Source organism: Phalacrocorax aristotelis, chromosome 5 (assembly GCF_949628215.1).
Source record: "Phalacrocorax aristotelis chromosome 5, bGulAri2.1, whole genome shotgun sequence".
Taxonomy (NCBI): Eukaryota; Metazoa; Chordata; class Aves; order Suliformes; family Phalacrocoracidae; genus Phalacrocorax; species Phalacrocorax aristotelis.
In genome coordinates, this window is record NC_134280.1 from 66,207,790 (window position 1) to 66,234,417 (window position 26,628).

The following is a 26,628-nucleotide window of genomic DNA, read 5'->3' on the forward strand; positions in this document are numbered from 1 at the left end:
ACCAGGTCCCTGGTTCCCCTGCGTCCCGCCCCCTACCTCCTACAGGCAGGAGAAGGAAAGGAAGCGATATAAATCCTGCTTGCACATAGTTTTGATAACAACTATAATTTCAGTCCTTTTAAGATCTTCTATTTAAGGTACTCAAACCCAATTAGAACAAGAGGAAACTACTTTAAGCTGTGTTCAGGGAAGGTTTAGATTGGATATTAGGAAAAATGTCTTCACTGCAAGAGTGGTCAGGCATTGGCACAGGCTGCCCAGAGAGGAAGTAGAGTCACCATCCCTGGAGGTATTTAAAAGACGTGTAGACGTGGCACTTCGGGGCATGGTTTAGGAGACATGGCAGCGTTGAGTTGACAGTTGGACTTGATGATCCTAGAGGTCTCTTCCAACCTTAATGATTCTGTGATTCCATGAATTACAATCATTAACAATCAGTGTCGCATACATCACTGCTGTGACACATGGCAAATGTCTGTGAACAACCGAAAATGCTGTCGCAGAGGAGAGGTACCTGCCTTTCCAAAGGATCCCAGCGGTATGCGCTGAAATCCACACTAAATCAGCAATAAAGTAATTAAGTAACTTTTTCCCACAAAAGACTACGGAGGTTTTCATTTTAACTGCTCCTCAGAAAACCTGATCACACAGCCAGGGCCTGCAGCGTCATGGTGATAAATTCCCTGGAGGAAATCTCCTGCCACAAGCTGCCATACATACAGAGCAGATGTCAGTTAGGAGCCCTCCATCTAATCTCTGCCTTACAGCACCAGAAGCAGGATCCTCATGCAAAACAGTCATAAGCACTCCAATGCCACAGAAAGACATCAGTGAATTAAGATGTTAAAAACTAATAGTAATTTGAATAGTTAAATATTAACAGTTTAATTGGGAAGGAGAAAAAAGGATTTCTTTTGATGCTAATTTGACCCTGCATCCTAGGTGATGGCACGACTACGATGACAGGTGAAACAAATTAGTGTAACAAAACAATTGCCTGGAACCACAAATTGAATTTCAATGGGATACCTCATGCTGCTACAACCCAAGGAAATCGTCTTGTGGGGCACACCTCACTGGGTTCACATGCAGTTTAGAAAATTAATAGGATAAAAATGTGTTTCGAGTATTTAAAAAGAGGCAAGATAAGGTCAACCAGGGATAATCTTATAGCTGAAAAATTATACACATACAGTACTGATTCTTTTAACTCTCCTGTAATGAGAGGAATGTAATCTTTGTCAACCAGAAAGAGCTCTTCTAGTTGATACATGTTTGGCATCCTAAAAATAATTCACAGTGGGAAAGATGAACGATATGTCACTAGTCCTGTCACCAGTGACCATACCAACACTGGCAAAACTGCTGTATTTCCAAAGAGCTTGCAAAAAGCAGCCATGCAAAGTAAGAAGAAAAGTTCAGTTGAGTTAACCCTATGAGAGGCCTGAATGACAGCACGTAATGCAGCCCAGCATTACATTCTTACTGCCAACACGAACGGTGTCTAGGCGCGGGGCTTCGGAAATAGTCCAACACAGCTCAGTAGATCCCTGCTGGGAAGTGACAATGAGGGAATATAAGGAGAAAATCAGCATCAGGAGATCCCTTCCTTTCCTTTTCACCAAAAAATGTGAATAAATAGCTGTAGCACAATAAAGAGGAAATGTCTTAAAAATTGAGTATGTGTAACACGGACAAATGATGGCTTAAAATAAGCTTGTAGCATTCTGTAGTGAAAAGTCGGCTACACAAAGCATTTTCTACCTTCAATGTTTCTCTGAAACACCACTAGCCCAAGCACCCGTGGGGAAGTAGTACATTTGGACTGGGTGAACCAATGGTTAGTTCCAGGCCAAAAATAATTTCCATCTTTTGTTTCTCACATAAAGAACAGTGACATTTTTTGGCTCATGATCCCATTTTCCATTCTTTTTCTGAACAATTCATGGGAAAGATTCGTATTTTAGGCTAATTCTCTTTGAAATACTTACTTGGCATTATTACAGCCTGTGACTTTGTGTTGTAAGGTTTTCAGAAACCCTTTCAAAAAGAAACATTTCTTATTCTGTGATGCTCGCTGAGTGCCATTTCTTGCTTGAGAAGGCACAATGTAGGTTGTATAATAATAATAGAGCTATCAAAAGGAGATCATTAACTACAGCAGGATTATCACCTCATCTTGGGACAGCCTTTTCTCATTTTCTGTGTAGGCTGGAAGGGGTCGCCACATCTCTGATCAATGCTGCTATGATAACCGTTGGGCCAGCCATAAAAAATATAACAGATTAAAAGACTATAAACAGCACTAAAGGAAAAAAAAAACCTGCAAATGGGGTGGTCCTGAACTACATGTACAAAGGAGGAACCCTCATAACTCAGATTTCTATCAGCTGTACACAGGAAGAGGAGGCAGCATGGGAATAAGATACAAACTATTTTCATTCACCAGTAAGAAAAGCTACATGACGACAAAGCCATGGAACGTAATATCACTGAATGCAAATAGCTTTAGATTCTCTGAAAAAAAAAATTAGCTAATGAGTAACAAATGCAATTCAGTGCTAAAAAAAAAAGAAAAAAGGTAATATTGAGGCTTAGAAAGAATAAACTTGAATGGAAATGAATTGAGATGAACTAGAACAGAATATTTAACTATTTTCTGTGAAGCTAAACAAAAAGTGTATGCTTCACACGCTAACTGAAAACAAAAAATACAAGAATGTACAAGAATGACTAATTCTTACAAAGTTTTGCATATTCTTTCCAGTTATTATGAAAGAAAAATGAGACAGAATTGAAAAAGCAGAGGAGAATCAGGAGCATCACTGTCTGCATCGATTCACAAATGTCAAGAAACTACAGAAAAAAATGTAGAGGTTATCATTATACAATGTCTGAAATCGATATTTCACCAAGGCCAAACATTCCTGCCCTCCCACTGCAGTTGTATAAGGGTTATCGTCTGAACGGTTACAGATGGGGGCGGGGGGGGGGGGGGGGGGGGGGATAGAATTTTCAGATATTTACAGGAGAAAAAAAGCCTGCAGTAGGATTTTGCGTCTAGTCTGTGCTTCACTGTAAAACTAAGGCAACTGATTCAAAAAACTACTAAGATACTCAGTGCACTCTTGTTTCGAAGGATCTTGAATGATTCAAATGGAAATATCTTAGGACTAGAATTTCGACTGCTGCTGTTATTGTTAAATAGTCTCTGGCTGTTACTCTCCTTTGACTATTGCTTGTAACAGATTGGTTTAAGTCACATCAAGTTTGCCTAATCTAATTAGATTAGGTATTTCATAATAACCTGACAGCCTTTCCAGACACAATTTTACTTTTATAATCTGTTAAGTAGTCACATTTTTATATTAGATCTTAAAAAGCAAGGACATTGAAAATAATGTATTGTGGCCAACTGAAATGATACCTACAAATAGCATCTGAAGGATTTAAACAGATAGCAGCAATTATCCTCCTCTTTGTGGAGCATTAAAGTGATAAAAACGATTATTTTTCCTAGATCACTGTAATATTCATGTATCTACTTAACTTTCTTCCTTGGAAGGTCCCATTTGTTTTCTTTAAAGAAATGAATAAAAAGATTTAAAAGATTATGATTACTCAGTGCTTAGAAGAAAATGAATAGCAGATACGACAAAGGTATGCAAAATGAGTATCAGAACATAGCAAACACTTAGCCAATATCAATTAAAAAAAGGCTCTCTTGCTTGGTGAAATTAAAGGGGAAAAAAATCAGGGTGGACAGACAGAAAGAGTCATTTCACAGAACAGGTCTAACTGATGAAAGACTTTAGATGGTATTAAGTCCAATAATATTCAAAATAGTATCCCCTTAAAGTACATGAGCAGCATGAATAGTTTCACTAGCTAGGATTTAATTATGAAACTATTGATTGTTATGGTTCAAGGCACAAAATGATCATTAGACGGAACCAAGGAAAGAGATTCCTTCTATAATATAGTTGCAGGGAGGCCTGCATTTTCTATGAGGCAACCAACTTTGCTGTCAGAGAAGAAATACTAGGTCAACTGAGGTTCAAGATGCAAGGTTCTAATAAAAAGGCAGTTAACTTTATCTGGAAGGAAAAAAAAAAAAAAAAAAAAAAGAAAAGAAACAACCATGGCTGGTAACTGAAGAGATATTGGGTAGGAGGTACCCACAATTATCGTGTACAGCAGTGGGCCTTCCAGCTTAAACCAATTTCATTATTTGTTCTTCAGGAGTTCAGCTGACAGAAGACCAAGTTTACGCTCAGTTTGGTTGTGGGAAGGGGGAAGAGTGGGAGGTTGGCCTTCTTGCCTTCAGCTGAGCCTAGCCGAACCACTAGCGAGTGTTACAAGAGAGGGAACTCTGAACGTGCACTTCATGCTCTGCTTCCCGCTCAATCTTAGCTAACGTAGAAAGGGCAGGCGGTGCGGTTACCTATGAATCATGCAAATATAGACATCACTGAAGGCAAAAGGATAACATGCACTTCAGAGATTAGATTTGCATTTTGCTTTATCAGGAGGCATTGAGTAAAAGGAATTTCCTGATTGCTTTGCATTAGAAAAGGCTAATGTGTTCAATCGCACTATATAAAGTTTTAACATACTCAATGAATAAAAATGATAATCTTTCATTTCAGGCAAAGCAAGCAAATGGGCAGAAATTATTAAGTCTTTCATAACAGTGGAGAAAACTTTTGGTTTTAGTTTCTGCAATACTGGTCTTAAAGAGGTTACGCAAAAATTTTGAGAAGCAATCTAAGTTTGCCTGTGCAGGGTGCCGGACTAGTTCAGTACTACAGGATTTTCAGGCTACCTGGTGTCACCCCAATTGGGCAGCAGTTTGGGTTTATTCTTCCTAGGGTACTTATTGGGTCTTACCTTTACAATGTTTGTTTCTAAAAGGTAACCCCATGTTGAACAGTGAATAATCAGACATCGAAAAGACTATCACAGGATTTTCAGACCACCGTTGCTTATATGCCATATCTCATTTCTGTCAAAATGCATATCTAATACTAGGAATTAATACTAATAATAATGACGAGAAATAAGGTAAGAAGCACCATCTGTGTAAATTTCATGGCTTTAAAAAGGGACTCTAGCTTTATATTCCTAAGACTTAATTGAATAATAAAAAAAAATGATTCCGAGACGATCAATCAAAGTGCTATTTTCAGAACATATAAAAGAAAAGATAAGGTCAGAAGACTTTTCTCTGCACAGAATTATTGTGGTCGTAGAGCTGTCAACAAGGAGAAACACAAGCAGGATTCGTTAAAGAAATCATTGGAAAAGGTCCTCCATGCTAGCAATTTACTTTTTGTTTTTTTAACATCGTAAGAGAGATGTGGCTTTTTTTTTCATAAGCAACCTCTGTTCAGAAAGTAGCTTGCACTCTTAACTTAAATCCATTTAGAGAAAAAAAAAGCCTGAGATATTAAAAGACTAAATTAATAGTAGCCCGAGGTCCAGCTGTTTACAGAGTTAATGCCCTCAATCACTACCTAAGCACGCTTAATTTTTATTCCATTGTAGCACACAGAAAGGAGAGACAGAAAAGTTCATCAGAGTCCAAAATATATTTAGTACGGAGTTCTTCCAGAGATTTGCTGACAATCCATTACCCACATTAACATTCACAAAGGGATGGAACCTAAAATTTTGCAGCAGATGCTTAATACTTCGCAGGCTCAGATCCAGCCTGGCAAGTTTTACTCTGGACTGGAAAGCCAACACGTGCCTGCAGTAGAACCAGTAGCAACCTGCAGCTCAGCACCCTGCAAAACCTTTCCAAAAACCTGAGTAGTTCTGAAGTCTTATCCTGACTTTCTGTAAGACATATTTACACATTGACTTTATTTAGTATACAAATCGTGAACTGTTAAGAGTTGTACCGTGCTAATAAAGCAGGAAAACCAGCTTTTTGTTTCGGTAGTGGTTTGTCCTTAAACCACCTACTGCTGGAAAACCTATATAACTGGGACAATCTACAACACAGGATTGAAAATTGATCTGTTAACGTCCTTCAGGAGTTGTCTGAATGTGCTCATATGTGAAGCACAGTAAGCACTTAACCTTAATGCAGCATCAGTTTCTACAGTTCTCTGTATTTTGCTAATCGGTTTTAAACTCAACACCACAAGTTTACTGTGTTAAGAGCACTAGGCTTTCCACCGGAAGAGAAATTGGGACTATAAAGGCAGTTAACCTGTTGAAATAACGTAAGAAAATCTTGTTTATGGACTCCAGAAAAAAGTATCAGCTAAGGGTTTCGTATTTCAAAAGAAGCACAAATTCATTTTGTCAGTGAATTAACTACAAAACCAAAATCCACATAGGGTAATAACTACTCCTGGTCCCTGATCCAATTTATGGATCCTGACAGGCAGTCTAATGGCACAGATGATTTTTAATAAATCAACAATCTCAGAGCAACAAATCAAAAGCAGCAGCAACTTGACCTCAGAATCCAGTTTGACATTAGACCTAAATAGCCATATATAGTTTGATTTCTACCAGCTATAAACCCAGCGTCCACATTTTGTGGATTTGTAGGTAACCTCACGTTTAGGAACCTCAGCATTGACTGTTACCTGACTATTTAGCCATGTAACTTTTTTATATGAAGCCACCTGTAAGGAAGAAAAAAGAAAAAACCCAAACAAAACCCCCAACCAAACACCTAACCCAACCCTCACTGCTGATTTTCACAACCGAGTTTGTTCCAAGACTAAAATGCTTATATGACTATCTATTGATAAAACATATGCAAAAGGCTGGCTCCTTGAAAAAGAGGCCTGCATATATTACATGTGACAATATTAAAGGCCTGTTAAATTCTCCAATCTCATTATAGCTTTTTGTTTCCAGAGTTCCTTTAAAAATAAGAAAAAAAAAAAGTTACATTTCAAATTGCATTAATGCCTTGGATTAAGTCTTTCCAGCTGACTTTTTATACAACTTCTTCAATTTCCATGCAATAAAGAAGCCTCTCGCTGTCTTTACAAGTACCATCAATAACGTTCAGCTGTGGATACTCAATCACTCAAAACTTGTCATAAGTTTTAGCAGTCCAGATGGAACAAGGCTGCTCCATCGCCCTTAAAAACAGTCCTTTCTGTTTCTTCTGGAAGCATCTACCATGAAAGACAGCATGTGTGTTTATATGTCTCACTCTGCCTGGTGCCCTAAGCAAACAAATCTGTAAGATCTGCCATTTCTGTTACCATCACACATTTCGCATCAGCTAGGAATTTTGACTTTTTTATTATTATTATTATTTTCATCTGTAACTTCTTTATTTTAACAACCCCAGTCAGTGGTTCAATTCTAACAGCAGCAACAAGAAAAAACGCAAAGGAACCTACATCATCAGATGCCATATACATCTTACTTGAGCTTGCAACAGTCAGAGGCACCAGATTTGGGCAGAGGAGAGTCACTGCGGAGTTTGAATCTTCACTGATGAGCAGAATAAACCTAGTTACCCAAGTGTGGAGCAAAGTGATCAAAAGAACGTAGTAAGTGATTTTAGCCAGACAGAGAAACAGGGAACTGCATATTCTTTTAATACATTTAGCTATCCTTGTTCCTAGAGAGAAAGAATTAACCTTCATGGCTAAGGCAGAACCCCCAGGCTAGGTGGGGCCACGGTAGTAATGAGCGACATTGAGCCTGTTGGCATCCACACCGCAGTGCCGTGGTCCTCAGGAGGCACGCACACTCTGCTCCAAGCTCAGACCATAAATGTGATTTTCTTTGGGATTTCGACACAGTCCCAGAAACGTGAAGTTCTCTACTCTGTTGCTGGACATCTCACATATCCCCTGAGCCTTCCAGCACCCGGGAGCAGGTGCCGCGTGCTGCCGCACACAGAGCGGGGGCTCACGCAGGGTGCCAGTCGGCGCACAGCCACCTGCTCCCATTAGGACACAGAAAAGCTGCAAGACTTCTCCATTGCAGTGCTCTGCGTGTGCAAGCTCTTCTTCCCCAAAGGGGACAGAGTACTGATGATACAACGAGGGGAAGATGTGAAGGGACCTACACAGAAGAGAAGGACGTGCAACAGCAGAGCGAGATTAGATGGGAGTCTACCTTCTTGGTTTTCCCCATTCTGTTATAAAGTGCATCCAGACGCTGCAAAGCCAGGCAAGATAACTTATTTACCTTTTCCATTCATAAATCACTTATAATTGATGATTTTGCATAACACATCGTAGGGTTTGTGGGACTCTTAAAAGCACGTAAAGCGTGAAGTAAAAGGACAGAGCATTCATTCAGCTTAGCACCGAGCAGATACTACTAGCACGTGCAAGAAAGACGATAACATTTTATGTTGTGGTGGAATGTGATTACATTTGGAATGTTTTTGCTTTATTGCAAAGCCACATTTATGGCCTGAGTAAAATACAGGATGCAGTTTGGAACCGAGTAGCTACCAAGGAATCCATCTGAAAGCGAGGCTCCAAAGATCAGAAGGTTCCCTTGCCCCTTTGTGGGCTGCATGTGCACCTAAATATACACGTTCTTAATTTACCGTTTGAAGAAGAATTTCCTACGTCAGATATTCCACAGAACACCACTTTCAACATTTGTGCTATTTTTAAAGCAAAAAATCAACAGCAAACAAGCAAGCCAAAAACTAGCAGGAAGGACAAATGTTGGTAGATAGCTCAGCGTGACAGAAGTTTATATACATTACGTTTTGTGAAACAGAACCCCCCGTTACGAGAAGCACAAAGCAGACTAAACCAAATCCTTAGGATCCTGAAAACATGGAAACTTTTCTTCACCATCAGTAAACAGGGAAATAAATATTTTACCCTTACAGGTCATTAAGCTGTCTCTCCATGGACATCCTTATTTTTTGCTTGGCAGCCATGTTCTCTGGCTCCTTCTGCTATCGTCTGTCATAACAGGAAAGCCTTTCCCAAAACACCTGATTATCTTAGTCTAGCAGCATGAACTGCATTTTCTAAAAATAAACGTTTTTTGTAAACTCTGAAAAGAAAAAAAAAATCTAAGCACATTAAAAAGGCAATAAATTATTCTAATGGGAGCATGATTAGCAAGACTAGGTCATTCATTTGTCTAGCTCTGTCCCACTTCTCTGACAACAAAGAATAAGAGTTATTTCTGGGAGAGTCAGAAAAATCCCCAGTTTGAGCAATTATTACATGCAATCATGTAACTAAATAGGAAGTTTCATACTAGGAGGCAAAAAGCCGACAGCAGAAAGCATGAAAATATTAACTACAAAGTGATGGATCAAAGCACCTCTCTTTCTCCCCCTCCCCGCACCATTCCCAAAGGCTGTATTTCTTAAGGACCAAGCAAGTCTGCTTGCCAGTGGCAGCTCCTTAACACCTTTCAAATTATTTCACAAACATTTCAGAAAGGCAACACTACCAGATTTATCGTTATTCACTGACGTTTACAAATCCAGAAATAAATTTAGGACAGCCAGCTTATCAAACGTACCAGCAGACGCCTGCAAATGTTACCCATAACACACCTTTATATTCTTGTTCAGAGACAGAACATCAAGGTTCCCCAAAACCAGAATGAGACCACCCAAACGGACAAACCACAGCGCTCACCTTCAGAGCAACAGAAACTCTGCCGGTCCCCCACCCCCTAGTGCACACATTTCTGCTGGGGGAAAAAAAGAAGAGTTACGGGAAGCTGCAGAACCAGCAAAGCGAGAGTTGGGCAATCTACAACGGGTGTCTAAACAGGGCTTGCGCAAAACTCCAGACACTTCAAACAAATTACTGAGGCTCATCACTGAACCAAGGTCCTAAGGTCTTTTCAGTATCAAAGTCTGCTCAGAAGGTGATTCTTTGATCACTTGTATACAGTAATTGATGCTCAAGAATCAATAGTTGTTAATAAAATATTAGCTTTCTCCCAATCAATATGCACACTTCTATGAAATATTCAACACAGGTATAAAAATGAGATCATAGCAAAGAAAGAAATATTAATATATTATCTCCTTGCATATAAAATATGTGTTTAGACTAAAAAAAAAAAGGAAAAACCTTGGCCTGCAAAAGCCTTTGTCATACATATTTCTCACTGTCAGAAAAGCCCATCAGACATAAGCACCGTCAACTTTATGGAAAATTTTCTGTTGAGCTTAACAAGCTTTACATGATTCCTTTGTTTCAGAAATAAAGGCCTTACTCAGGAAATCTTAAATCCAAGCAGCAAACACAAAGATTCAAAGGCAGAGCAGCAAAGTGCTGCACATTTCACAGATACGCCAGTTGTTCCTTGCCAGACTAGTCTCATCCACCGCGACAGACACACTGCCTTTCGGGAGGAAACCCTCAAGTTTCACACTTGTCAAATCCAAGTTAATATACTGCAAGTTCCTCACCTTTCTAAAGGTTCAGTGGTTGCATCCCCGATCGTTTCCATCATTTCTTAAATCAAAATAGTAGGAATTTGGCACTCCCGTGTTCCAATGCGAATGGGCTCCTCTTCCTCTGTATGGATTTCTTTGGAAGGAATGCATGTGCGTGTGCCATACACTGTACAGATTTTGGTCACGGAAGACTCCAGATACTACACGCTGCAAGATATACACAAGCATACTGGAGGAGCATTTGAGCCTTTTTCCCTAATATTTTCCAACAGTAATGTGCTCATTATGACTGAAATCAGACGAGCCATATAATCCATTGAAGCACCAAAAGCAAACACTACAGAGAGTCTGTATCTGGCCATTAGTCACCCATCTGACATTCCTTCTTTGTCTTGCTGAACAATGTGTTTAGACACAAAAAGAGGGTACAGCAGGCAAAACAGAGAACTCCCATCCAGCATGGTCAGCATCGTGCGTGGCTAACCAGCCTTGGGCATCAGACATTAACACGACCCAAGACTGAGAATCAACATGGGAGGTTTAGGCCACATCCGTCTGTCTGACTTGCCGACCCCATGCATGCTGCACCTCTTACCTAAAGATCATTCTTTAGACCATCTTCCTTGACACACACCAACAATCTTGCAGCTGAATGCAAAAAAAAGAAAACTTTTGTGAGATACCAAAAGTTTGGGGGCACAGGCCCAGAATTTTCTGAAGGGAAAACATCAAGTTATGACCAAAACCCCTAATAGTCTAAGGACTATTTTTGTACTGTTCAGCCATAAACCTAAAAATAGGCTTTGAAGTTACAGATGAGAAGAATAAAGCATATTCATGAAAAGAGATTTTAAATATTAAAAATGACTGCAAATAGAAAGGTCAAAGCATTCTCCATGTTCACTGAGAAAATGACAAGAGGCGATAGGCTTAAATTGTGGCAAGGGAGATTTAAGGTAGCCATTAAGCAAACCTTTCTAAATGGCTGAGTAAGTACAGGGGGAAGGAACAAAAAGGGTGTTAAGGAATTTCCCTCACTGAAGCTGTTTGGGTTGGTTTTCTTTAGAAATAGATAAGACAGAGGATGTTTCAGGGTCCATGGACCTTGCCTTGAGGAGGAGTGGTGAACCAGATGCCTCTCTCTATGATTCAGTTACTTTCCTGCTTTAGTAGGAGAGTTCAATTCTTTGACTGAAGAACAAAGAGTTTGTTACAAGTGGTTTCCAGAAACAGAATACAGCGTGGGGGAGAAGATGACAAACCCTAGCTGTTAGAGCTCCAAAAAGATCAGACCTTGATTGAATAAACTCTTTCCCGAAAGCGAGTTACGCTCCTGAAGGCATTAACACTTAATGTGGAAGCCGATGACTAAAACATGAGAGCTTTTTGCTTCCAGCCACTGACATCGATCCTGTAGCCGCTGCATGTTTTCAAGATAGCACATTCCCACTAAGAAATTAGTGTGGCAGCTCTCATTCCATCCCTCACCTCATGGACTGTTTGTGGTGATTGTTAGATTTTGGAAAGAGATCAAGAATTTGTGGGCCAAAGACATGGATTTAGTCCTATTGTATCAAGAAGAAATCCTGCCATAAGAGAGCTCAGGACAAATGCTGACCAGGGGACATGGAAAGGCTTGCCCTTGCTTGTCTTCAGGATAGACAGCTTCATTCAGGAGTCTGGAATGAGTATTAAATCAATATTAGTATTTTTAAGCATGAGCTTAATGCTTCAGTTTATGCATAAGTATGCATATGCAAAACAATTTAAAATACTACATTTTTTGTGGTAGCATATACACCAGCATAAAAGGCTGCAGCTAAGAAATCATGTAAAAATGCTAATTATGCCTAAGTCAAGAAATACAACTATCCCCATGATTTGCGGTCAGCTGTTTAATTAATTTTAGTATTAATAAAGTTACAGAAAATCAATGTGTCAAAAGGACTTGAAAGGATTACCAACTGCTCTGGACAAATTAGCAACACTTCCATGCCTAGAGCACAGGAAAGCACAAAGATGTTTAATTAAACTATTTACCAGTGAGGAATTTAAATCACTATAAATATTACATTTTTAGTACATTTCTTCCTCAGATTGAAAGCACTTAGGAGCAAATAATATGCAGTTCCCCAACGGCATTTTTTTAAAGGGAGGAACGTTAAAAATGCTGCAGTTAAATCCAGAAAATGAAGGCGAAGTCAGGAACAAAAGAATGTAACACGGCATTTAAAATTGGAGGACTGGGGAATAATTCAATTCCAAAGTAACAAAAGATGTTACAAAACTGCATGGAAAAAGGAAAGAGAAGATTTATAACATGAAGGTCACGTGGTTACCCAGAGCCCACGCACACTATGCTTCAATGAACTGCCTTTGTTTCTTGTGAAAATATCAATACCTATAAAAATAAACCTCACTGTTCACTGAATCCTTGTTGGTGTAAGTCTGTGTTTTTCCCGTGCCTAATTTTTCTGGCTCTGTTTACTAGACTCTCCGATGCTGCCACTGTCCCAGCATGAATTTGGGCAAGATGCTCCGCTTCTCTGTGCCTCAGCTTCCCCTGTTCCAAAACAGCAATTAAATACTTATCAGCCTTCTAGGGATGCATTGAGGAGCTACCTTATCCATGTTAGTACAGCACTCTCCGACAATACAAAAGAATCATCCTTTTTAGTATTATTACAAACAGAGCTTCCCTATGGCGAGAGTGCAGCAGTTAGCTCTCTACGGGATTTGTCTAGAGCCAAAACAAGCGCAGCTGAAAGCTTTCTGTTGAGTTAATGGCTTTTGAGTCAAGACCTGTGTGAATATCAATCATCTGATGTGGAGTCGCTCCGTTTTTGTTTTGCTGGATTGACTCAATACTCTTCTAGTCTTCTGTTGACTCGTCCCACAGAGCAAAGAAATGCTTTCTGATGCAGGCAATACCCGCTGGTGCATAGATAACCCGCAGATGAACTTGGCCAACAGCACACTGAGGGACTTGAAACAAATGTTTCTGCGTTTCAAGGCACCTGGAACTAAACAATATTTCCCTTCACAGTTGCTGGAACAGAGGTGCTTTGACTGCAGTTCAAACAAAAGAGTACTGCTTAACACTAGGAGCTAGGTCCTGTCCTACCTTTTAGCACCTGACACAAAGATCTCAGGAGAGACCAGCATAAGAGCACTTTGTGCCTGCTGAGTTGATTCAATCATAGTGTTGTCCATTCATGTTGGCTTAAGACCAAGTTCCCAATGCATTTGGAAATGCCCGAGTGTTGCTCCGAAGTCGCAGCGCAGTGAAAATACAAGTACACAAATCAAGATGCAGCCCGTAGAAGGACAACGGGCTGTCCTCAGCGTGTAGAGGACAGAGTGGACGCCGAAGCAGGGAATGCTTCAGAGAAGTGTATATCAATGTATTAGTGCCAAGTAAAATCAGGAGGGTCCAGATCTGCCTGAGGTCCTTATCCCGAGTCATACCCATTGTGCCGAACATCTGCTACCTAATCTATAAATGGTGACACATAACTATGACCCCAACCTAATTAATATTTTTGTAATGTTTCTTTAAAGATTACATAGTGCTCTGCAAGATATTCACTGATGATATCCTTCAGAACAGCAAGATCTAAAGAGGCTCTTCCCCAAACCACACCTGAAAACCATTCCACCTCAAGCCTACCTTCACTGCTTACTGACCCAGACTTGGGTTTCCAGCTAGCAGACACGTCTATCAATTCACCAACTCTGGGCCGTCACGTGAACAGCAGTAACATCTGTTTACTGACCCCTGTGAACATCCAAGCCCCCGCACTGTACTTTGAAAGTTCAAGTGCCACACCAAAACTATTACTGTTTCTTTCTGGAATGCTGATTTAGTTCACTGAAAAGGAAAAGGAGCTAAAAAAAAAAAAAAGGGTCAGTAGATTAGATTGCAGAAATAGTACTGTCATTCAGAGTGACTGTATTATCAATTGGCTGCCTAAAAGCTTCTCTATTCAGGTCCTTTTCAAACACATACAGTGGTTCTGGATGAGAGGCCAATAACGTGCCCTCTGAGATTGGCACTTCACCATTGTGAAACTTGCTGCATTGTTAGTATTATTACGGGGTCAACTACAACACCTTGAACCTGACAGGTAAACTCCGGCAACAAAAAACTAAAGGCATCAATTTTAGTGATAGCAAACAATTTGAACAACATTTGTTCTAACCATAGCAGGAAATTTCTGCAGTTGAGCTGCCTTTCACAGATCGGGAAGAGGAAGAAGGGAAGAGCAGAAGAAGGGGGCTGCTGGCTTTTTCCCTTGAAACAGAGATTTCTCAGAACCCTAGCTTGTTCTGTGCTTTAGGCACAGCTTTTCCAATAATGTCCTGCAGAAGGGCTTATTCTGAAAGGTGCATTAGATACAAAACTGAATGCTACTCCTGAAACCACACAGGGCAGAAGTGATGGGGCTTATGGGATAACGTGTCAAAATCATTAGGTTTTCTTACTTCCTCTTCCCTACCCATACCGTAAATTGATTTAGCATATAAGCTACAGACTAACATTTAAATTCTAAGACTTCTTCTAACCAGTGTATTTCTATATAACATCATTTTTTCCACAGAATTAAAATATTGAATGATACATTTTGAAAATCCTTCCTCTTTCTGCGGTAGATACAGGCTTGCTGTTTGCCAGTACGTAATGATTTTAGTGACTCATTGCTTAGAGAAGCCAAAGGTAAAAGTTCTGTGAACATTATCTCACAAAATGAGGACTGAAAAAGGGTTAAAAGCACAGTCCAGTATTCAGACATCATGCAGAACAGCACAGCTCCACAGTAAGACCTGGAGATGGATTCCTTTCACGGAAGAACAGTCTCTGTCAGCACAACTTGGTGCAAAAGAGGAGGGTGTTTGCACACAGGTCGCACCGCATCCTGGCAGAACTTGCTGCTGACACGTGTTGGGTGCCCAGATAACTTTCTATACTATTTTTTGAAAAGATGCCCCTGGAGCAAAATGGGCCAAGTCATGCTCGAGACCAAAGGCAGTTTCTTCATTTTGCAAAAGGGCCATACATGCAAGTAGAAGATAAAAATCTCTTGGCACTCTTATTTGTAAAGGACTTTTTTTTTTAAGTTTTAGTTTATAATTAGTGAATATTTGTAGGAAATAAAAAAAAATTAAAACCCCCAAAGAGCGCATCCAAGCCCAGCAGTAACTGAACAAAATGAGACAACTTATTCTTTGAACGACTGCAGGATTTTTCAGAAGTTTTCAGTGTCTCACGCAGCCCCAAGGAAAACGTTGCAAAATGAAGGTATATTTTTAAAATGGTTTTCAGAGATGTTCAAGGCCAGGAATCTTTATCATTATTATCGTGATTGCCTTCACAGAAAATGCCAGTACTATGCAAAAACAGATGAGACCCCCCCTTCGCTGTTATCTCATCATATCGGCATCATATATCTAGTTATTGCAGATAACTTATAGCCTATTAAGATGAAACAGCATTCGTTTACTTGATTGCATGATGGTGGGACACAGAAACTATATACTGTAGTTTCAAACTACAGGAAATCAGACATATCCATGCTTTTTCAAAATCATACCAGAGAACAGATGCAGCCCATCAAAAATAAAACGGCAAGATTTTTATTACGCAATTTACAATGCTTCAAAAAGCACGAAACTAAAGAACGCACTTTTGCAGCAAACTCCCAAACTGATATGTTAGAAGAAAGCAACCCAAGAAAACTTGTTTCTTCAACAAGAAAGCGGGGTAAAAAAAATCTGTGGAAGTCAATAAAGTGCTTTAAATCAGTAGATTCCAGTAAATGAGAGCATCTGGAGCAGAAATCTTGTTGCTACTTTCAGAATGGGCAAGACTGTGGTTTACCTAAGAACAGATAAACAACCTACCAGTGTCTCAGGAGGGGACTGAAAGAAGCTTCCTGTTCAAGGGTAACTTTTCCTAATAAAACTGTCTTTCACTCAAATTAATTACCATTCAGAGCTCAAAGCTCTAGGACTAGGTGAGGAGCAGAAAAACACTAACACACCTTTCTTGGTGAACACAGGTTAAAGCGCCTGACAACCAGACAGGCTGACTAAGCTGTCACAAAATACCATGGGATGAACCTCGACACACCAGGTCTTTTGCTTATGTGAGACTGTATATTGATTATTTATTAAAATAGCCACTACTTAATTTTAAATCATAGTTCAGAATTTAAGATAATTGTAGACTCCATACAGAATATTATTTTAGTCACCCTGTGACTGCGTTTTCTATGCAATCAGCACATCTTCCAATACACTAGTGTCCTACTGATAACCACGGGAAGTTCCTACTCCACAGTTCCCATGATTAGAAATGGGAAATGTTATTCAAAAATTGTTTGGGGAGAAAAAGTTTCATCAACCCCAAAACACTACAAATTAGTTTAATTTGAGAAAGATACAGAATTATAAGAAAACACACTGGAAGCTGCACATTTAAATTTCAGCAATATCCAAATCAATTTAATGTTGCTCAATTCAAATGTGACCTCGCATTTCAATATTCATTCAGCTCAAAAATTTCTTCTGACTTATGGCTTCCACATATCACTGCTTTCCGCCCCTTGAAAGCCGCCAGAGCGCAGGAGCCAGCCCCCAAGGCCACCCAGCAGGGGCCTGCCCAGCACCACACACACTCTGCTCCACAGCAGCTGATGACTTTGTACCTCGACGAATTAGACTCAGACCTCGCAAAACATGACACCTCCTGCTCTGTGGAATAACTCTGCTTTTAGGGCGACAGTGTACAAAACACAAGTGATGCTGCGCACGCGCCTTACGCACTCACATGTGAAACTTATTAACCCTTATCTTGAACCCATTAGAGCCTCACACACACACACACACACCCCCCCCCAAAATTCAGTTGCAGTCAGATGCCAGCCATCCCAGGCTTTCAGATCTGTCCCCAAATGCATGGTTCAATAACAAGATGATTTCTTATTTATTTTGTTTGAATAGAGAGACACAACTTGAAAAAAACTGAGCAATAGTTAAAATCTGTCTCGTCTGTGCCTGCTATACATTGGTGCCAGCATGAGGGGGAACTAGTTAAGTATTTGCTGACTGATTTTTTTTTTTATTATTGATTTTTTTTTTTTAAGATTCATGAGAGGAGAAGTCTGTATAACCATAACACAAGATAGAAAACCAGGATTAGTGCTTCCATTGTACAACACTTATTTTAAATACATTTATTATTATAACATACAATTATTTCTAGATACAACAGGCAATGAACCAAGTTTCTCCTCATCTATATTACATACTTTCTGTACTTTTTAACCGTGATGTCAAAAAAGAAGTCATTATAGCAAGATAATAAATGTGCAAGAAACAGTTATCTCATTCTATTATTTCATTCTCATACTGGTTCTGGAATTTTTGTGTGCATGCACTATAAATGAATGTCCACCCATTACTGTCAAGCAACTTATCCTACTACTTCACACTTTTTCTGTAAGTCACAAATACCCTGCTTTCTAAACCCTTCACATGCCTAATGCCAGTGCCTTGCTGGAACGGAACATTAGGAAATTAATAGTAAATACAAGAAAAGAGAGCATCAGATTATCAAAAACACTTTCCCTATCACTGTGAAGACCGCTACCTCACACAGCCCACATATTTAAAACAAAAATTTAAGGTCTGAAACTTTTCTGATGTGGCAGATCATAAAAGATGAAGAAAAACTCAAAAGTTTACTCAAAAGATACAGATTATATGGGAATAATGACTTTCTGGGCAAAACAAAAATCAGTTTCCAGACAGCTATTTAGTATCAGCCTCTCTCAAGAGACGAGCAGGACATTCCTACAGTTTTTATGAACTACATCATCTTAGCTACAAGACATGCTGTCATCATGAAAGTCTACATCTCCTATGACCTTCCCTAAGGATAACATATGCATTACAACATAATTATTCCGGGCTGGAAATCATTCTCATATTGAATACTCCTGTGTCATCTTTCCACTTGAGAAAACAGCTCACCCAACACAATTCTAAACATGGTATTGTGTCAAGCTGACTTATTTCCATTTCAATAAATCTGCCTGATATTTTCCTCCTTTGCCAGACAGGCGCACCATCAAAATAATCCTCAGATCAGCCTTTCTGGAGGGTTGTGATTGAAAGATGTTATCCAGGCAGGTATAGTTGGACCAAGCGTTTCAGCAGCTTCTCACACATTTCTCAGAGATTGCCAGGGAAGGTTCCTTAAAAACCTCTAGATGGAAATGAGACTTACCTACTTCCCACTAAGAACTTTTAGCATTCATTTTGCTGACAGGTATTAAAAAAGAATCAGATTTATTGTCTAATACTATTGCACTTGCTCTCTTTTCTAAATAACGTGTGTCATAGTCCCGGATACATTAATTCTCAGCATTAATAATAGCAATTTCCAAACCATATTTGGCTCAGCTTTGTCCAGAGAGCTTCTCCTCCTGGATACTTTCTCATGTTTCAATCCACCAACCAGTTTCAAACCACAGGTAATAAAGAAGTAATTCTTCTCACTACCTGTGTGATCAGATCTCAGCCTCCGCTCCTCGCACGCAAGCCAGCCGTGGGACACGAAGGGACCGTGTCCTGGTTGACAACAGCAGTCAGTATGTGCGCCACAGAGCATCTTGAGCCACCTTCCAAGTTAATCCCTTGGAAGATCAGGACAGGAATATATAGGAAAGGTACCTCATACCATTTACTTATCTCGCTCGCACCTAAGTTTTATGCCAGCAGAAGGCCAGTCGGTATGTGGCATTTGGTATGGCACAGGGGCTAATTAGAAGCAAAGCAATGCACACCACAGAGTATAACACTACTATTGGTGTATACCTAAGACCTCACCTGTACAGGAGAAGTCATCCACGCGGACATATCCCATGACACAGTCACAGCGATAGGATCCAGGCAAGTTAACGCACACAGTATTGGCATGACAATAATGCATCTTGGCAGCACACTCATCAATATCTGCAGGGAAGAAGAATCAAGGAAAGTCACAGTCAGGCTTCGTGAAATGAATAACACGACACAGTATTAGAATAAGGGAAAATAATTTCCATTTACAACTCGAAAGGCAATCTGGTTTAACTCTAGCATTAAAGAACAAGGCAAATTTAGTAGTAAAGTATTCCTTACAACAGAGCTAAAACTCCTGCATCATAGTAATGGGTTCCTTCCACTGTTCTTCACTGAATCCTAAACTTTTTTAACTCTGGAAAAGTAACACATACATTCTGATTTTTTCCTACTACAGTGTTAAAAAACAAAAAACGATGTAGTTTTTTCAACCACATAAACCAGTGTCAGAAGTATGCAACACAAACTCTCTAACTCTTTCTCTTCGGTAAACTAAAGCACAAAAGCACAGTAACTCTGTACAGCATGACACCAGTTGCACTGCTGGGTAGATTTGGCATGGCAATATTTGTCAGGCAATGTAGCAGATTCAACTGCACAGTTGATCAGCAAGCAGTCCAGACCTCCAGATTCACCCAAGGGAATCCCACTCTGACAGTAGCCGGTCCCTGAAACACATTTCAGTTGCAGAAGTTACTGAACAGTGCTCTGTGGAACTTACACATCCCGCACCAGGAGAAGACTGAGCCCATCACCTAAGCCCGTTTTAAGCCTGCTTTACAATGGGGGGGGGGAAGGAGTGGTTGCAACTTGACCCCACACCTCTGTTTGCTTGAGCAATCTCTGCTGCTGCTGCAAAACCAAAATTCAAAACTGTTTTCACAATGGTGAATCAAACCTATCATTTTCTTGCCTGTTTAAATATCCCAAAGCTTTGTGATATTGTAAACAGTAAAATCTTCCCCTCTCCTTCCCCACAAAACCAGATATTATACTGAAGAATTATCTTGATTTTTTTCTCAGTAGGAAATATTTTCTGCTTAGTAGCACAGATTTTACATAAAGTAATTCATGGTTTTCAAAAGATTAATTCTAGTGTTACATATGTCCACACAAAGAAAGATGAATCAGACTCTTTTTTCCCCCCTATTACTTTCTCCTTGTTATTGATTGCTCACACTCAAGAAAGGTATTAACTGACAACACCGCTGAAGAACTTCCTCTGTCAGTGGGGTACAGACCACACCCCACCATATGGTCTCCTACCACATCCCTCCACAAAAGTATTTATCAAACATATATGGAATTATACATGATTCTTTTCCAGGTTAAGTAAAGGTGGCCCATCCACCTAGGTAAAGACTAGTAATTAATGTCTTTTGGCAGCAGAGATGACACATCATGACTCCAAGCCCATTACAGAATCCCAGAATGGCGGGAGTTGGAAGGGCCCTCTGGAGATCGTCCCGTCCAACCGCCTGCTTGAGCAGGCACACCCAGAGCAGGGGGCACAGGACCGCGTCCAGGCGGGGTGTGAATGTCCCCAGGGAAGGGGCTCCACAGCCTCGCTGGGCAGCCTGTGCCGCTGCTCTGGCACCCGCACAGGGAAGGGGTTTGTCCTCATATTTAAGTGGAACTTTCTGTGTTCCACCTTGTGCCCTTGTCCCTTGTCCTGTTGTTGAGCACTATTGAAAAGAGCCTAGTCCCATCATCCTGACACCCATCCTTTAGATATTTACAGGTATTGATGAAATCCCCCCCTCAGTCTTCCCTTGTCCAGGCTGAAGAAACCCAAGTTTCTCAGCCTTTCCTCATAAGGGAGATACTCCAGCCCCCTGACCATCTTGGCACCTCTCTGCTGGACTTGCTCAAGCAGTTCCCCGTCCTTCTTAAACTGCGGGGGCCCAAAACTGGACACAGCACTCCAGATGTGGTCTCACTAGGGCAGAGCAGAGGGGGAAGATAACCTCTCTCAATCTGCTGGCCACAGTCCTTCTAATGCAGCCCAGGATACTGTTGGCCTTCTTGGCCACAAGGGCACAGTGCTGGCTCGTGGTCAGCTTGTTGTCCACCAGCACTCCCAGGTCCTTCTCAGCAGAGCCACTTTCCAGCAGGTCAACCCCCAAACCCGTACCAGTGCATGGGGTTGTTCCTCCCCAGGGGCAGGACCTTGCACTTTCTCGTTGAATTCCATGAGGTTCCCCTGGGCCCAGCTCTCCAGCCTGTCCAGGTCTTGCTGGACGGCAGCACAGCCTTCTGGTGGATCAGCCACTCCTCCTAGCTTGGTATCATCAGTGAACTTGCTGAGGTTACACTCTATCCCTCATCCCAGTCATGGATGAATATGTTGAACAGGACAGGACCCAGCACAGACCCCTGGGGAACACCACTAGTGACAGGCCTCCAGCCAGACTCTGCACAATTGATCACATCCCTCTGAGCTCTGCTGTCCAGCCAGTTCTCAAATCCACCTCACTGTCCACTCATCCAACCCACACTTCCTTAGCTTACATATGAGGATGCTATGGGAGACAGTGTCGAATGCCTTACTGAAGTCAAGGTAAACAACATCCACTGCTCTCCCTTCATCAACCCAGCCAGTCACGCCATCGTAGAAGGCTATCAGGTTGGTCAAGCACGATCGTCCCTTGGTGAATCCATGTTGGCTGTTTCTGATAACCTTCTTGTCCTCTACATGCCTGGAGATGACCTCCAGGATGAACTGCTCCCTCACCTTTCCAGGGACAGAGGTGAGGCTGACTGGCCTATAGTTCCCCAGGTCATCCTTCTTGCCCTTTTTGAAGACTGGAGTAACATTTCCTTTCCTCCAGTCCTTGGGCACCTCTCCTGTCCTCCACAACCTTTTAAAGATGATGGAGAGTGGCTCAGCAAGAACGTCCACCAGCTCCCTCAGCACTCGTCGGTGCATCCCATTGGGGCCCCTGGATTTAGATGATGAAAGGACTGGGAAGCTGCCATACGAGGCTAGGCTGGGAGAGCTGGGTTTGTTCAGCCTTGAGAAAAGGAGGCTCAGGGGGGATCTCATCCCCACGTACCAGTACTTAAGGGGTAGCCGCAAAGAAGATGGACGCTCCCTTTTTACACGGAGTCCCATGGAGAGGACAAGGGGGAACGGACACAAGTTGCTCTTGGGGAGATTCCTATTGGACACCAGAGGGAAATTTTTCACAGTGAGGACAGTCACCGTTGGAATAATCTCCCCAGGGAAGGAGTTGACTCGGCCACACTGGACACCTTTAAGAGTCGGCTGCACAGGGTGCTGGGCCATTTTGTCTAGGATGCGCTCTTCCTAGAAAGGTTGAACTAGATGATCCCTGAGGTCCCTTCCAACCTGGGATTCTGTGATTTCCGAGGATTATCATGCCTACATACTATCACAACCCTGTTGTGTTGCGCTCGCCCTTCCACCTAAGATTTTGACGCCCTCAGCACTCTCCTGGGGCTCTGGCTCCAGCCTTAGATGGACAGATAGAATCAGTTTATTTACAATTCATTAAGTAATACAATTACAATTCCTTAATTCTTTAAGATCTATAACAGTCCGTGCTTGACTAGAAACATATGTAGAATATCCACTGAAGAAAATAACTCCCAACTCAATAAATGACGAGCGACCTTTTCCTGTCGGGAACTGGAGAGTCCTAATTCTTTTAATAACTCCTAATTGTAGAGACCACGCTACAGTCTCCCTTCTCCCTCACCACATGATGCTTACGGACACCCAATGGAAATGCTACAAGGAGTTAGTTCCATAATATCAGATTTATCCCCAGAAGATGGGGGAGTTTAATTGTGCACACACTGAGTTCTTGGTTGCCTGAATTCAGGTATCCTGTTTAACCTCCCTAAACCAAAGTAGCTGCAATTGAGATACACCCACACTTTCCAGCCTCTAAAAGCAAAACACATGGTGGCTATACTCACACTGTCTATACTACAGACATGTGCCCAATAGGAACGACTAGCTCAATCACTCCGTGTTGGCCACCAAACAGCTGTCATTTGGCAGTGATTTCTGACTGCTGCCAACTTGGGCTGAATTAGAAATGATGGCCTGGAGGCAAAAGACTTCGTATACCACTGCAAACACCTTGAACTCTCTCATTCCCGCACTTCTGTTGTTTCTGTTGCAGTGCCACTTGATGAAATGAATTTTAAAAAGTCAGGAGCATCAATATATGGAAGATAAAAGCCAAGAAAAATCCTCCCACATGTCTTGTTATCACGCCACTGAGTGCTAGAGCCACTTGGGAAACACTCAGGTGTTGACGTGTGTTCACACTCTTCTGCTTGCAGCCTCTTTTTAATAGGCTTTTGGTGCATAGCTTTGAGGATTTTTGTTCTTGCATATCTAATAATTTTCTAGGATAAAAGAGAAAGGAATGAAAAGATGTCTGAAAAGAAAGCAAGAGTGTCAAAACACGAACCAATTCACCTGAAAATTAGCCTTATGTGGTATCCTCTATCTCCAGCTTCTTCACTGAATTCACTGGACAACACTCCTTTCTTTCCCCAAAGGGAAGTGAGAGGATTAAAAGTCTCAAAGGTGAAGGAATTTGAACTTTGATCCCTTGCAAGCAAGGCCCATATTAGTGTACATAATATACGAGAATACCCAGGCATAAAAAGAAAAATTCACAATCTATATGAAAATATTGCTGTAGGAGAACTTCTCAAAATAAGACTAAGAACTTCAAGTGATGATTTGACTATAAATAGGGGAATTGAGAACAACTGACACTGGGTTGGCTGCAGAAGTCCTTGAGTCCAGGAAGAAAAAGACTGGGCCTAACAAAGGAAGCAGAATGGAGAAAAGATCCCTCGCTTCAAACTTTGTTCATTTGTTTAACTCTCTTCTCCATCCTTCTTGATGCATTTTCCATAAAACCTTTCAGTAGTTCACATTTTCTTTTACCTTTGCAGTATTAGCCTTCTACTAATACACGCGTTTCCTTCATAAAGAATAATATTGAGAGGTCAAAACTGGCAATAGCATTTTCTTATTAAAGCCTGTAGGGCAACGCTAAAGCTGTTGTTCTGGACCACAATTCTACAAATTCTTGTGAAAGGTTAGGTATTCATCACAAAAAGCTTTGGGTTTTTACTTAATATTGTTAGAGTAAAATCCATAAAGCACACAGTGGTATATATCAGCTCACTTGTAATGGAACTCAAATTGTGATTCATGTGTATAGATTGCTTGTCACATTTGAAATATTAGAGCTCATCTTCTAGTGGTCTTTTGAGGTGATAAAAATACATGATTTATGTTTCTCTCTGGACTGGTGAAGTAGTTTGTTTTTCTTTTAAAAAGGCATACTTATGGTCTTTAAAATGAGACTTGACACAGCATAACGATCATTCACATATCACCGGCTTCCAACTACATAAGCTAGCTCTCTGCAACAACAAAGACATTTGGACTTCAGCTTTTCAGTAAGGACCATTACATTCCACGGTGGGTTGGTTTCATAAGCGAGTGCTATTCTACTAGGTTCAAGTGTTTCCTTAACAGTTAGAGAAATAGGGTTCATTGCCTATGCAGAGCTCTCTTTACCACAGCACTCACCTACCCGATAGCTAGTCAGTTATCACCATTACTCCTTACAGTCCTGAAGAGTATTCATCGACTTACAGGGAAATATAGACATATTATCTTCTATTACTTGTGCCAGTGCACTCAGGAATGCTATGAGCACACTGAGACAAAACATAAGAGAAGTATCTCAGTGGAGCTACCTGCTTCGCACCTGACATGCTTTTTGCCACACGGCAGGCACTCATCATCTCATACCAACCAAGCAAAACAAGATACGATGGAAAGACAATCCAAATGGTGTTCAACTCACAGCCAGTGAAAGAGGTTTTCTCATCTTAAATGTCCTTTACAAACTACTTAACTCTTTTCATGCCCCACCTGGAATCCTATTGGCAAATAATTAAAATATTTAAATATGACAATGAGACACCAAATCACCACTAGAACATCTTTTACGGTATATGCCCTCCAACAATAGTCACATCAAACCAAAGTGATCTCTGCTGTAAAGAGGGCATAGTTCCTCTTACGGGCAATGGGAGTTTTGGCCATTCACCCAAAAGGTCAAATGGACCTCCTGTTCTTTAAACTGTTAGTGCTGTAATAACACCAGTGATCAATCTTAAAACAAAGCACACTCTGCCTCCCAGACCACTGTTTGCATGCATTTAATAATAAGCCATTTGGACATTAGCAGTATCATCATGTGTTTTGGGGGGCTTCATCGTTTAACTACTGGAAGACAGTAACATTCAAATCAAAACAAAATGAAACAAACTATGAAGTGTTCCAGAGCACCAATGGATGATGTATTTGGACATCTGCTAAGTATCAGAATCCATTACTCCATTTGCAACTACCTCCCAGTTACTCATTTTCTGGTTGGGGAGCATATTTTCTCAAACGTAATTCTAATTTTCAAGCACTCTGCAAGGAAGTAAAGACAGAAAAGCAAACACTGGGGGGGGGGGGGGGGCAGAAGGACAGCTTTGCAGAAAGCTCTGATTTTTAATTCACAACTCCCAACTAGAAAACATTATTAAGGGGCTGGGGGGTGTGTGTGGAATTCTCCTCCCCCTTTTTTATTGAAGTTAATACTATGCCTTGACTTGAACAATATTAAATCCTGGTCTAAACAATCTGTATTTTTAAAAATGTAAAACCAACCTGTGTTGTTATTTAAATAATATCAAACCTTAAAACACGTTCACAAGCTAATGGAATCACATAAACAAAGTTTCCAAGACAGTGGAGCGCAACAGTAGTAGAGCGTAACAGAGGTCCTAAAATTTCAGTCACCCAATGCTTTTGCAAAAAAAGAACACATCCTATTTCACTCCACTGACTTAGCAGCTCTTTGTTCATTATGTTTACTTTTTGCTCTCTAAATTCTTCCTGATTCTGTCTTTCTCCTCCTCTTATCTCCTTTCTACTGCCAGACTCACTTAACTTCAGCTCCACTTGCCTTCTTTTTTTCCCCTTCCCATTGCCTGTTCTCTTACACTTACGTCTAACATACCCCATACCTGTTTTTTACATTTAGCACAGGGTTGGTTTTCAAATTGTGCAACACAACCCTCAGGGAGCCGCAAAGCACTAAACAACAGCAGTCAGCAGTTCCCTGTGAGCTGGCAGCGGCTCAGCTTCCCCCAGTCGCCCAAGTAAGAAAAGACTAATTACTGGCTGCAAACATTTAGGCTAGCCTTAAAACTGTTTACCAACTTGGACTCCTTGAATGCAGTTCATCTCCTCCAAGGCAGGACAGCAGCGCAAACAT

General features: G+C 40.9%; 1 protein-coding gene across 2 annotated transcripts in view; it reads right to left on the reverse strand.

Moving 5' to 3' along the window:
• Positions 1–26,628, reverse strand: part of NELL1 (neural EGFL like 1) — a 305,370-nt gene that overhangs the window by 133,084 nt on the left and 145,658 nt on the right. For both annotated transcript variants that reach the window (XM_075094969.1, XM_075094968.1), the window contains exon 13: positions 19,277–19,402. In XM_075094969.1, coding sequence (XP_074951070.1) covers positions 19,277–19,402 — 126 coding nt within the window. The remainder of the gene's footprint in view (positions 1–19,276; positions 19,403–26,628) is intronic.